This window comes from Hypomesus nipponensis, chromosome 25 (assembly GCF_054491055.1).
Source record: "Hypomesus nipponensis isolate SF chromosome 25, ASM5449105v1, whole genome shotgun sequence".
In the NCBI taxonomy this organism is placed as follows: domain Eukaryota; kingdom Metazoa; phylum Chordata; class Actinopteri; order Osmeriformes; family Osmeridae; genus Hypomesus; species Hypomesus nipponensis.
The window spans coordinates 2,700,194-2,713,854 of NC_140385.1; the positions used below are offsets into that span (position 1 = coordinate 2,700,194).

The 13,661-nt window shown below is 46.4% G+C and overlaps 2 protein-coding genes across 4 annotated transcripts; both read left to right on the top strand.

The window, feature by feature from the left end:
• Positions 1-393: 393 nt before the first annotated feature.
• On the top strand, positions 394-5,314 carry LOC146221756 (schwannomin-interacting protein 1). 2 transcript variants are annotated; one of them, XM_084691998.1, is made up of 8 exons: positions 394-655; positions 997-1,492; positions 1,994-2,273; positions 2,563-2,693; positions 2,991-3,078; positions 3,442-3,582; positions 3,737-3,857; positions 4,212-5,314. In XM_084691998.1, exons 3-8 carry the CDS (start codon positions 2,022-2,024, stop codon positions 4,310-4,312), a joined length of 834 nt encoding a protein of 277 aa, XP_084548124.1. In that variant the 5' UTR covers positions 394-655; positions 997-1,492; positions 1,994-2,021; the 3' UTR covers positions 4,313-5,314. The 2 variants fall into 2 exon arrangements, with proteins under 2 accessions (XP_084548124.1, XP_084548125.1); XM_084691999.1 differs by lacking the exon at positions 394-655 and having other exon boundaries at positions 735-1,215.
• A 366-nt stretch (positions 5,315-5,680) lies between these two features.
• On the top strand, positions 5,681-9,731 carry LOC146221757 (P2Y purinoceptor 3). 2 transcript variants are annotated; one of them, XM_084691981.1, is made up of 2 exons: positions 5,681-6,090; positions 7,285-9,731. In XM_084691981.1, exon 2 carries the CDS (start codon positions 7,454-7,456, stop codon positions 8,894-8,896), a length of 1,443 nt encoding a protein of 480 aa, XP_084548107.1. In that variant the 5' UTR covers positions 5,681-6,090; positions 7,285-7,453; the 3' UTR covers positions 8,897-9,731. The 2 variants fall into 2 exon arrangements, with proteins under 2 accessions (XP_084548107.1, XP_084548108.1); XM_084691982.1 differs by having other exon boundaries at positions 7,288-9,731.
• The last annotated feature ends 3,930 nt before the right edge of the window (positions 9,732-13,661 follow it).

Below are 13,661 nucleotides of genomic sequence, written 5' to 3' on the forward strand. Positions count from 1 at the left end.
TAGAGAGAGGTCAAATTCCGCAGAACATCATATAAATCACAGCGACCACGTCAACTTTTCTGTTGACGTCTTTCAAGTTTTAAATGTGCCAAATAATACAGTTTGTGAAGTTTTGCCAAATGACAGGACCTTGGCTAATATTAAACCGAAAGAAGAACGTGCGGGAACCGTCAGCCTTTAAACACTTTACATTTAAATTAATCAATGATAAATCTCTGCTAGTATCTCTTTCAAAAAGTATCTACAACTAATATTCGTCCCCCCGGAACGGCTAGTCAGTCGTTTCCGCTGTGTGCCACGGTGTGTCATCTGCCCTGTGGCATGCGCGTGTGACAAATGCCTGACTGCGTCATAAATCACACACAAATACAATGACATCATGTATCGCTCCGGGATTAGAGGAGTTTGCTAAGAACGTTAAAAAAGTTTGCTAGGAACGTAATAACACTGTTTCTTGGTAGCATGTCCCGGCTCTGAATATAATTCCAGAAATCAGTTTTATGTCACTATTATTATTATTGTAGCCTATCTCGGGGTACAAGAGAACTGTCTGTTTTCCTCCAAAAGTGCACACACGGAGAACTTCTGAAACGTGCCTACTCCGTTATCTATGTTTAAGCCTTTTGACAGAGGCCTGGAAGGGTCGCGTTGACCTGTAAGAGCATTTTTGAGTTGTTTAAACTACTGTGTATTCAGGCAGCACTCGGTGGCCCCAGCTTGCAGCCTATTTGCGGTGACTGTTTTTGAATATGTCTTGGAGGAATGACCCCATCTATCACACGCCTGTAAAAACTTGTTGGCATGTGACTTCTTGCCTATATACACTCGAGGCAGTTGTCACTTCCTCCTAAACGTGTTTAATTATTAATGAAATGTAGATCCTCTGTTCTTTGCCGCCTGATTTGTATTTTTCTTAACGTTTTTTTTCTTTCTAATAATTTGACAATCAAAAACTACTCCTCCAGTGACGTTGTTTTCTGTCTCCCGTTTGAACAGCAGCAGTTCGCGTGAAAACGTTGAAATTGGACACCTAGTCATTTTCTTTCCTTTTCGCCGTATCCTCCTTCACCACCGCTCTGTAGAAAAGCCGTGAAATTCCTCTAGTTTTGGTGAGCTTTTGTTCCGATTGTTTGGCGCAAGAACGAATGGATTTTCTCCTGGGTGCCAGACCGCGACACTGCCAACGCCAAGACTAAACTTGCAAACAACCTGCAGGTATTGAACATTTAAACTTTAGTCCGCTTGTGCACGCACGTCGGTTGCAATTATTCTTCTGCCTGTTGAGTGAAGAAGAAAAAAAAAAAAGTTTAGGTGAATAAGCACGGAATGAAAAGAAGGGTGGAAGGGGGAAAGACGGAGGAAAAGAAGGAGGGAGAATAATAAGGAACACAGAAGAGTTAGCTGGAGGAAGAGAAAGTTATGTGGACGGACTGTCCTCCCAGTTTGACAGCGCAAGAAATCTAGCCTGTTATTCCTCTCCCAGGGGATTCTGGTAAGTGTAAAGAAGTATTGGGTTACACAATTGATCGATCATGAATCAATGTTGATGTAAAGGCGTTTTTGACGGTTTAAAACGGGTTAAGCAATGCGGGTTTATCTAAACTTTTAGGCCTAACTTTCTAACTCGAAAAATAGCCTACAGTTTGCAGGCCTGAAAAAATCGTTTATAATTTTGTATTTTCGTGATTAGTGGCTCGCCAGTCTCGCTTATGTAACACAATGCTAATGTGTTAGACGTTAAGCTCTTATATGTTTACGTGGACAACGGTTGCTATTGCGTCTGGGTGAATCCTCAGTTGGAAGAGACCTATAGACTTGTTTGATTTCGAAGAAAATAAGTAATTGATCGCTTGCACATTCGTTCTGTAGGACAAAAACAAATCCTAAGTATTTTATAGTATAGTAATGTCATATAAGTTATTGCTTAAATTGTAGCCTGTATGTTGTTTATAAGATGTAAGGTGTTAATGATCTGCCCCTGGTTGACCCACAGACACCCCTCACTACCAGAACAGAGAAAGATGGAGGGAGAGAAGGAGAGAGAGAGGGAGCGGGGTGAGGAGAAAGAGAGCGACGAGACAGAGGAGGAGGAGAGGGAGAAGGAGAGCGATGAGGAGGAGGAGGAGGAGGAGGAAGATGATGCTGAGGGGGCGGCAATGGTCTGGCAGGAAGGCTACGGCGAAGACGACCTGGGATTACCCATCATGCACTGGGAGGCCTTGAGCCTGCGCATTGCTGAGCTGGAGAAGCAGGAAGAGGAGAGGAAGGAGAAGGTGAGGGGTCAGAGGTGATGTCATCACTCTGTCAGACAGAACAGGTGTGTGTGTGTGTGTGGCATGAGGTAATCTGGTTGGCCCGTTACCATACCGGTCACCGTGGCGACCTGAGTTTTAAAACTGGATGTCGACTGCAGCCTGTGCTGTTCCTCTTCTGACCCAGTGGGCTACCTCCAAAAACAACTATGTTGGTTATACGATTACTAGCAGACTGACTAGTAGACTGTGTACTCACTGCGGGGGGAGAGAGGGATGGATAAGTCCTTCCTCGTTCTTCCGTCCTCAGTCGTCCAGTGTGTTGGAGCGAGGCAGGGTGCCGATGGCCTGGGCGGAGGTGAGGGAGCGAGGCAGGACCAGGGAGACGTGGGAGGAGGGAGAGGAGGACGGGACCAGCAGGGTGACGGCCCTGACATCCCGGTAAGGATATACACACACATTCATACACACACGTACACATACACACAGACACACACGTACACACACAGACACACAACAGTAGCATGTATTGGTAACCTGAGAGTGGATGATCTCTCTCCCACTCCTGTGTTCTGTCCCCCCCCCCTCCCCTCTCTCCCTCTCTCTCTCTCTCTCTCTCTCTCTCTCTCTCTTTCTCTCTCTCTCTCTCTCTCCTGTGTTCTGTCTCTGTCTCTCTCTCTCTCCTGTGTTCTGTCTCTCTCTCGTCTTATCTCGTATTTGTTGGCCCCTGTTCCTCAGTCTTCAGACCCAGACGAACCTGCAGCTGTGCTTCATCAACAACAGTGAGAGTGAGGAAGAGGAAGAGGAGGAGAACACTAGGAAAATGGTTGGAGCATTTTTTCCCTCTCACACATTCAAACATACACTCACACACACACACACACACACTCTCTGTCACTAACACGTATACCGGGGGTCGTGCCGTCAGATGGCTGAGCGGTTAGGGAATCAGGTTATTAATCAAAGGTTGCCGGTTTGATTCCCGGCGTGCAAAATTAAGTTGTGTCCTTGGGCAAGGCACTTTACCCTACCTACGTAGGGGGGGAATGTCCCTGTACTTACTGTAAGTCGCTCTGGATAAGAGCGTCTGCTAAATGACTAAATGTGAATATGCTATTCACACACTTGCTTTCCACACACACGCTCTGACGCGTACTCAGTATTCACCTTGTCACCATCTTTTGCTCAGGTGACTGGGAAGAAGGGGGCGGGGCCGGTGCCACAGGCTCCTCCCACCGGCAACAACAGCAAATCATCAGGCTTCAAGTTCGAGGTCAGGGCTGCACTGGGCGCGCTCAGAGACAAGCTGAGGAGCGAGCAGAAAAAGGAGGTGAGGGAGGAATGGGAGGGAGGGATGGAGAGAGGGAGGGAGGGGCTGTAGGAGCTGGACAGGAAGGAGAGAAGGCGATTAGTAGGATAGGAAAAAGGGAGGGAGGGAATAGGCTTTGATATCTAGACATGACCCCTCCTCACCCCCTCCACAGAGGCCGGTGAGCAGCGACTCCCTGCTGGGGAAGAGGAGGAGGCTGGACAGGAGTGACCTGGTGACCTTCAGCACCCAGGAGCTCCAAGCCTTGCACAGCTCTCTAGGCCAGGCCATCCAAGGTCAGAGGTCACACACACAGACACACTCACACACAGACACACACACACACTCACACACACACACACACACACTCACACACAGACACACTTACACACTCACACAGACACACTCTCACACACTCACACACACAGACACACGCTCACACACACAGAGACACTCACGCACACACACACAGACACACTCACACACACACACACAGACACACTCACACACACACACACACACACTCACACACACACACACAGACACACTCACACACACACACACACACACTCACACTCACACACAGACACACTTACACACACACACACACACACACACAGACTGCAATGGCGTGACTGTTGTCTCCTCAGACCTGAGTGAAGAACTGGTGGGCCGCCTGCAGACCAGAGACCAGCTGAGGACGGAGCAGGACGCCATGCTGCTGGAGGTACAGGATATGACCTCACTCTGACCCCGCCACCTCACTTCCTGTGTCCGGCCGCTCCACCGAACAATCACTGTGAAGAAGAGACTGCATCCCTCCGAGAAGGAAGAAGAAGAAAGACTTTTACATGATTTGATTGCACAGCGCTTTGGTTTATTTTATTGTTTTTGGTGTGTTTTTTTATTTTTATTGAGAAATTGTGTATCCAGTCTATTTTTTTATTTTATTGTTTTTAAGGGTTTGAGTTAACTCTGAAAGGGAACAAAACTGGCAGGTTAAGGAATAATCACCATGCTGCTACTGCTTCCTGTGGAGCACCAGTCCTCTGTTGGATTTCAACATTTAGAAGGGATTTTAAATCTTTCAATGGGAAAACCATTTCATAGTCTTTGTCCCTACATGATCGGTGTGTAGTTAATCCTAGTAATTAACTGAACATGGTTCTGTCTTAAAACAAAGCTCTAACTGTCTAACATCCTGGGGAACGCCAGGAAAAGACTTCCTCTCTGACAAAGTGATTCCCAGCCTGTCTCACCCTCACTCGTCGACTCAGGTCTGCCTGGAATGACCAGCTTCCGTCTGTCTCCATTACTCCTCCAGGCAAGATCAAGCGAGCCCAGATGAGTATTGAGAAGATGATTTTAGTTTTTATTATGTTTTTTTTAATTTAATTTTTTTATGAGTAATGTTTGGTGCAGCGGGCTCTAAGGGGAATGGGCATACGTGGAATCCGGCTGTTTGTTGTGATGAAAACATAACGAGCTCTCTGGCTTGCCTGGAACACGCACACCTCGTGTTGTGTGATTAAACACTTCTTTTTGAGGGAGCAAATGTCACAGTATGTGGGTTCACATGCAGTAGACACAAGTGTACACACACACAACCCCACTGGTGTACACACACACACACACACACAGGGGAGCTGGGCACCGCATACACACAACGCCCTCTGCACACGTTAACACAAACCGTGTTTCTAACAGTTTGGCCTCTCTGTTTGGGTTTCAATAAACCATCGAGCCAACTGTGTGTCTGTAATGATTGTGTTTCTTTGTAGTGACGATACATTTTTGTAGTTTTTGATGCTTTTGGGGAAGCTTGACTTTGTCTGTTATGGAAACGGTTTATTTGTACATGCTCGTGTGTGTGTGTGTGTGTCTGTCTGTCTCTATGAGTGTGTGTGTGTGTCTGTCTCTATGAGTGTGTTTCAGTCAGTTTGTGCAATAGTACATGGATGCTAGACCGTGTGTGGTGTTTAATCGTCTGAGAGTAATATTGTGTACATGGTTGTCTGTATGAGTGTGTGTGAGTGTGTGTGTCCAGGCAGTCCAGAGTTTGCATTGCCAAACGTCTATCTCAGCACAAAAGGAGGAGTGAGAGAGGGAGAGGAGAGGAGGGAGGAAAGGAACGAGGGTGGGAGGAGAGGTGGGGAGGGGAGGGAGGAAAGGAGGGACGACAGCTCGACAACAGACACGGTCTGGGACGGATGATCCATCTGAGCGTTCAGCAGGAGCGAGACGCAGGTGGAGACCAGACAGCCCAAGGTGACTCCTCTTTCCATGAGAAGCTTTCCAGGGAACGGAGCGATGACTTGGATTTTGTTTTTCAACATATAGTTTTTTCTGGGGTTGAAATCTTGACTGTTTATTTTTCTTCTTTTGTCCTTTCTGCTTTCCCTCCCCCTCGTTAGAAACACTTGTTGAATCAACCCGAGGTTTCCTTTTGCGCCTTTTTGTCTTCTTCTTACAACTGTTTGTTTTCCGACCATGGGAGCCAGAGGAGACTAGAACATCTTGTTTGAGCGGGTGAGTCCCTCGGCCTGCCCTCTCTCCTGCTGTGACAGTGATGCAGGCATTTATATGCCACGTTCCTAAGTACACTTGGATTTATTGCCGTCATTAGTCAACTCTTCTGTTTGTTGTGACGAAACCAGTTGTGTGTGTGTGTGTGTTGGGGGGGGGGGGGGGGTGTTGTATTAACTCAGAATTCACCAAAAATTTTATACTCAGAATATTCATTAAAGAAGGACATTCATTGTGCTGCCTTTGAGTCATTGTGACCCACAGTCGGGGTGTAAAAGGAGTGTCACAATGACCCCAAGGCAACAAACGAGTTGAGAGACTGTCCCCCAAAAATATGCTTTGACACTTGCCACAGTGCTTTCAGTGTGTGATCGGTTCACCCAGTTCTACCCTCAGCGATGATCCTGAGGTGGGCTGGATGGGATTGGGTGTTTCCAGCAGTGTGTCAGTGTTTATTTTTCAGTGCCAGAACCCTCTGGACACGGCACCCCTATTTACCTGTAAAAGTGTGACGTGATGGTGCACACACACACACACACACACAGACCATACACAAACTCACACACACACACAGACCATACACAAACTCACACACACACACACACACAGACCATACACAAACTCACACTCACACACACAGACCATACACAAACTCACACACAGACCATACACAAACTCACACACATACTACACACACAGACTATACACAAACTCACACACACGCACACACATCCTGCTTATCATGCGTGTGTGTTACATGGGGGGGGGGGTGAGGGGATAAGGTTTATAGACTGAGGGGTGACGATGGAAAAGATGAAAGGATGTATGGACACAGGTGGATGGATGGAAGGACAGATGGATGTATGGACGGATGAATGAATGGATGGATGGACAGATTGAGGGGAAGTGAGTAGTTACTGATTGCAGAGTTAATGGAGTGAGAACATACTGAATCAGCAGTGTCCAGAGATCCTGGTACACAGCAGGAAAAATAGGGTGGGGGTGGGAGTGGAGATACAGTCGTCATAAGGGAACAGGGTAAGGGTCTGGCTGTACATGAGTTACAGACTCATGGTTTTGATTGATCCAGGCCTGACTTACTGAATGAGGGATCAGGTATGTGAGAGAAGCGGATTGAGACCCTATGAACTAAATGCTCTCTTTCTATCTCTCTCCGACTCTATCTCTCTCGCTCAGTAGACAGAACCAACTCCGGAACGTGAGAGTGGATTTTAACGTTCCGAGAGCCGCCGGACAGTTCTAGAAGGTTCTAGAAGGTCGAGAGGGGGAATGGGAAAATGAAACAGGCGCACCTCCACAGCAGCTGCCACCACCGTCACCCCCGCGGCAACGCCAGCGCGCAACCATGACGACCGCGGAAACGAGCGTCCCATCGACGGGTCTCGCCGCCGCCGCCGCGCCCCACGCCGTCCTCAACTCCTCCTCCGCCCACGTCGCCTCCTCCTGCAGCATCGACGAGTCCTACAAGTACATTTTCCTCCCCATCTGCTACTCCTTCACTTTCCTCTTCAGCATCTCCCTCAACTCCATCGTCCTGTTCCGTTCCTTCCGACGCACCAAGCCCTGGAACGCCTCGCTCATCTACATGGTGAACCTGGCTTCCACGGACTTCATGTACGGCCTCTCCCTGCCCTTCCTCATCGCCAGCTACATGATGAGGGACAACTGGGTGTTTGGGGACTTCATGTGCCGCCTGGTCCGCTTCCTGTTCTACTTCAACCTGTACTGCTCCATCTTCTTCCTCACCTGCATCTCTGTGCACCGCTACCTGGGCATCTGCCACCCCATGAGGACCATCACTCTGGAGAGCAAAAGGGCCGTGAAGGCCACCTGCGTCCTGGTCTGGGTAGTGGTGTTCGCCCTCACCTGCCCCATCTTCCGATTCGCCAAGACGGGTCACATGACCAGGGAGATGGGCTCGGCGGTGACGGTGAACGGCGACCCGCACGCGGGCAACCACGGCAACGGGGTGGAGGCGTTCCAGAACTGCTGGGACGACGCCATCGACAGGGAGTTCTCAGAGTACGTTCCGTACGGCATCATCCTCCACCTGCTGGGCTTCTTCCTGCCGTTCTCCATCATCGCGTGGTGCTACTCCCACGTGGTCCTCACCATCTTCAGGACCCTGCGGTCTCAGGGCCCCGCCGCCACGCCCGGGGGAGGGAGAGCGGGGGCGGGGGGGGGGAGGCCAGACAGCGTGATAGGGGGAGGGGGAGGAAGGGAGGGGATGTCGATCATCCTGGGCGCGCACTCCCCTTACGCCCACAGGCGTCGCAAATCCATCAGGACCATCATCACCATCACCCTCCTCTTCGCCCTGTGCTTCTTCCCGTTCCACGTGACGCGCACCATCTTCCTCGTCCTCAAGGTGACGAAGAGGGTGCCATGCCACACCATGACCATGGTCTCCATGTGCTACAAGATCACCCGGCCCCTGGCTTCCTTCAACGCCTGGCTCAATGCCCTCCTCTACTTCCTCACCAAGGAGAAGAGCGCCCCCTGCTGCCACCCGCCTGACACCACCACCACCACCCCCCACGCCGCCAGGGGCAACGCCCACGGCAACCACAACAACCATCATCACGACAACTACCACAAGCACAGCCTGCTGTGGTCTCTGAGGATGATGGCTGGGCTGGGCAACGAGGAAGGGGGAGAGGGGGGTGGAGGAGAGGTAGAGGTGGAGGTGGAGGAGGGGGTGAACGGAAAGAAGAAGGAGAAAAAAAAGGCAAGGACTCCGGTATACCTACACAAAGCCTTACCTAAAGTCAAGTTCACGGTAGAATGAACTGGAATGTCATGTCGACTTCCGAATGAAGGGATTCCGGCATTCCAAGGCTCGGAACATCCTCATTGGCTGAAAGGGGTCTGCATCCTGGTTCATGTTGTTGTGTGTAAAACATTGACGGGTGGAACAACTTGAATCCTCAATGTGAAGAGTATAAGAGAGGGGTGTGGCCAGTGATCATCTGTAGGCGTGTACTGTATCTTTTGGAAGATGACTCAATGGCAAAGTGAGAGATTTTAAACAATCTCATTGAACGTTTTACCTCAGGTTAATAATGACACTAGGTGACGGTCACGAACATGTTTGATGTTTTAATGACATGTGCGCAACTTTGTTTCTCTGTTTGACTGCTCTTGATGTTAAAAAGTACAATATTTCCTGTTTAACTTGTTCCTGCCTGCTATTTTGACAATGTGTGACACACTTACTGGATTAAACATGTTGAATGTAAATCTTTTGCCCCGTGTGTGTGCTTGTGTGTGTGTGCTTGTGTGTGTGTGTGTGTGTGTGGTCATGGCTTTGTAAACTAGATCAGCAATAATGTTAATAATCATCCCATTCATTTGAACACCGCCCCAAAGGTCAATGACCAAGCTAATGTACTGCTGAGTACACACACACACACACACACACACACACACACACACACACACACACACACACACACAGACACAGAGAGGAGGGGTGGGAAGACCACTGTCAGCTCCAGGAACTCCACTCATTCACAAAAACAAGCCCATCACTTAGCTCCCTGGCCCCACTGATGCCACTAGGCAGGGCACTTAACCTGTGTCCTGTCGTTCCACTGGCTGACAGACCATGACTTCCACTGCAACGAGAGGGGAAAACAAGATTGTTGACCTGAATTCTTAACCCTAGAGTGAAAGATTAAAAGTGGTTGTGAAAGACGTGTTTCTGCTGTGTGCATGAACAAGCTCAACTACATAGGCCTACAGGAGACTGTGACTCAGTGTTTATAAGACTTTCAGAAAGATGACTTTTGGAAATGTGTGTGTAAAATTACGGGTCACTTGACTCACTTACCGGACTGTTGTCTCTCTCTCTTGTGTGTGGGCGTGTGCGTGCGCGTGTTTTTTCTGATCCAGGTTGGATGGTAAGATATGTAATGTCCATCGTTTCAGACAGATGTCGGAAACTGAAGAATGCAGCTACGTCGTGTCCAAATAGGTGATTTCTCCCAATCATATTCAACAAAATACGTCTAAATTGAATAAACTTGTCTCAAACGGCATTCAGATAAAATGTTGCATAGTGGTCGCGAAACTCGAAGAAAATGTGTTCTGTTTCATAGATATTACTACAGGGGGCGACAAATCTTTCCATTTTTGACTTCCCGGTTAGGAAATTCAAAACACAACGGGTCGTATAATCTCCCGTCCTGCACCACGACTGGGACTATCTTTGACGGTTATTACTGAATAATTAAACAAAAATTAAATAAAAATCACAGGAGCCATTTTGTGCTAAATTAACTACATATATTGATTAGTCTATCATACCCGCATAATATACATGTTGTAAAAAATTATAATTCAACCGTTGGAATTTATATTTATTTTTTTCCCTCTGCCTCGTGTCACCAGTGTTAGTAGAGCCGCTGAGGCGAGGCATTGGCGCCATTTTCAAACTTTTCCTTGACAGAGAATGAGAGCCTGGGTTGAAAAACATTTTTTTGTGAATTCACTTGCCATTTTTCCAATGCATTTATAGAAGGAATATTTTCGAAAAGATTTATATTCTTCATTACGCAAGGATATTTTACTCAAGGTAAGCTTTTTAACGTGTAACTGGATGTCTTAACTGTTTAACAGTGTTTTGACAAATTTCACTATGTTCTGAATGCATACTTGTTAGCTATAGTTAGCTTGCAAGCAAAAAGCCATCAAGCTTTAACTTTATATTTTATTCATTTAAACCTTTACCATTTTTTTTGCCGTTGAACCACGTCTCATAATGAGTTTTCCAAGTAGACCAGCTAACTTTATTTTAAGTACCGGTGAATGATAGGAATAGTACAATTCCAGTAATGCAACCCTCCTTTGATGGGATCTGGAAATAGCTAGCTAACTGGTCTTCGACCTAGCTAGCTAGAGAAATACAATGATTAGAAAGACGTAGGCTGAAACTGAACTTGCGTTCAAACCAGAAACATTTACAGCAGTAATGTAGCGCAGCATGGTGGTATACGTTGTATCACAGAAAAGACGGGGGGAATTGTTTAATTTCGCTTCACAAAAGGGCTGTACCCGACACTCCCCCGTGTGAGTTAGCGGCTGGTCTGCCGTAATACTGCAGCCCTCCCTAAAATTGCTCGTGCGACCCCCTCAAGGTTCCACCCCACCCCCCGTATTCTAACGAGACGAAAATGTGTCTTATTTTGTAAAACATAGGCATTTACTTGGATGCAACCGGATAGCTGTTGAATACTTCAGAACGAAGTTAACGTTCTGTATTGATGTGAAACTCACATTTTCAAATACAAAGACGGAATAGCGTTGATGAACGAGTAGTGTTCTGAGTCAGCATTTTTTGCTTGCCCAACCCCCTTTACCATAGTTGTTGAATGCCAACTATCTTATAGTTGGGGGGAAAATTATCAAATAACTTGGCTAGCCAGCCCATCTTTATATTTAAAGTGTTTCTAACGACTATATAAAAAAATCCATGCTTCAATGTCAAGGTTAGTTTGAAAAAAGAATGTAAAATAATAGGCTACAGGTAATGCGCACCAAACAATGTAATGTGCGTAACATATTTGCTTCTTGCCATTTACTGTAATGTTAGCCTACAGTTTTGTACTTTAAAAAGGTACATAGTAACGTATTTTCCCAAATGGCTGCCCTTAAGTTGTACTGGCCATGTTGATGATTGTCTCGCTGCTGTCGACGATTGCCGCCTTTGTGTTAGTTAAGTCGTTTAATCCTGTCAAATCGATATCCAGTCTCAACATGCCTCATCGTTTTGTATTCCACATATCCGAAGAGAATGTCAAAATAACACAATTTGTTGCAAAAAGTGGTCTTTCTCTAGCTTTTAGACACTTTATTAAATGCACACATTCAGAGATGTAAAAGTCTTAATTGTAGACTGGACAAACGTCTACATGCATTTGTAACACTGACAAATACAAATGGAAAATACATTGAAATACAAAAACGGCTGCGTAGAATCGACTAGGTGTGCCATTCATATCTGCGTCATCGTTGCCACGTACTTGCTAGGGTTACTGTACTGTGACTTATCACAAGTCCACCATGTCCCATTTTATTCACACTTATAGTGCTTGAGATCCACGTTTTTCGTTGTGTGAAAGACACTTATAGTTGTAACGGCAAGCCTTTAAGATACGTTAGAGGTAGAAAAAACGGTATTCTTTTGTAAGCCACCCTATGTTCATTTGAATGTTCAACCAGCTTGAGAAAGCAACATCAGCGTTTGAGCAGGCTGATCGCTCAGGGGTGATATTAATACATGCGGTGTATTACCACTGAACATAATGCTAAATGAATTGCAGATTCCCAGTTTTCGAAGCAGAACAGCAAGGTCTTCACGTATCAATCTCTGTAGAGTTTACGCCTTCAGATTATTTTACCAGTGTTTAGTTTTTGGTGGTCTTTGTGGGCGTGTGTCTAATATACTGGTTTTATTTCATGCCTACCCTCTCACAAACAGACCTAAAGATAATTCCCTCACATATCAGCCTTCAGAAATATTTCTCGTAAGCTGTGGTAGAGAAAAGGACAGGTGTTCTGAAAGGATAAAGAACACAAATACATTTGCACAGAGTTCCATTATTCTATTCCATTATGTTCTATTCGGTGATCTATCTATGCAGAATGAGGGAGACATTGGATCTGAATGTGATTTCAAGAGACCTGTGATCTTTGACTGGTTGCACAAAGTGCTGTCCTGTTTTACAGTAGCAACCTCGACAGGAGTCCCAACCTTATGGACAAATGAAAATGTAAAATACACCAGATAACTGCATGTGTCATTCGATGGATCACAAATAGGCAAGCTTCTGGGCTTTATTCCAGAGGGAATATGCAATGTGTACCAACACAGATGTGTCCCGGGGTTAATATTTAACCTTATCTGCCGGCTTAAGCAAACAACCGAAATGCTCTAGAATATAAACATCCCCTGTAATCGAAATGATTGAATTCAAGTTCAACTCCGACGATTAGAAGGGAACAAATATATTTTTTAATTTTATTCACTTGAAGACTGTAACTATGTCACTAGCAGCTCTCTTGTAATCTAAATTTTGCTCTTTACCCAAGAGAATTATGCTCTTTACCCGAGATATATGACATGCCATGCCAATCCTATTGGTGTGTGACTTTGTCGAGGCAGAATATTGTGATTGTGGTTGTAATCCAAACACATATTTACGATTCTAGAACTGTGGCCTTTGTCTCTCCACATTTTCTTTATGTGTGTGTGTGTGTGTGTGCTCTCATGATGAGCGTGTGCACGTGTGTGTAAGTGTGCGCACGCATGTGTGTGTGTGCGAGAGAGGGAGAGAGAGAACTGGTTTAGGCCTCTGAGTCCTTTGGGTAAAGCTATCTGTGGCTTCGACACAGTACTTTCAGCACTCCCCAGTCCTGTATTCCGCCCCCTTCTGTGCGGTGTCTAATTATTTTACTACATCTTCCTAAGTTATTTTTATTACAGTTCTGGAGATTGATAACTTTAAGTGGGGGGGGGGGGGGGAGTCCCGATAGACAATATTTAATCGTTT

Bases quoted from the DNA above. Each gene is read 5' to 3' on its own strand.
- LOC146221757 (XM_084691981.1), top strand. From the start codon at position 7,454: ATGACGACCGCGGAAACGAGCGTCCCATCGACGGGTCTCGCCGCCGCC.
- LOC146221756 (XM_084691998.1), top strand. From the start codon at position 2,022: ATGGAGGGAGAGAAGGAGAGAGAGAGGGAGCGGGGTGAGGAGAAAGAG. The intron at 3,583-3,736 runs GTGAGGGAGGAA...CCCCCTCCACAG, and splicing joins GGAGCGAGCAGAAAAAGGAG to AGGCCGGTGAGCAGCGACTC. The intron at 3,858-4,211 runs GTCAGAGGTCAC...TTGTCTCCTCAG, and splicing joins TCTAGGCCAGGCCATCCAAG to ACCTGAGTGAAGAACTGGTG.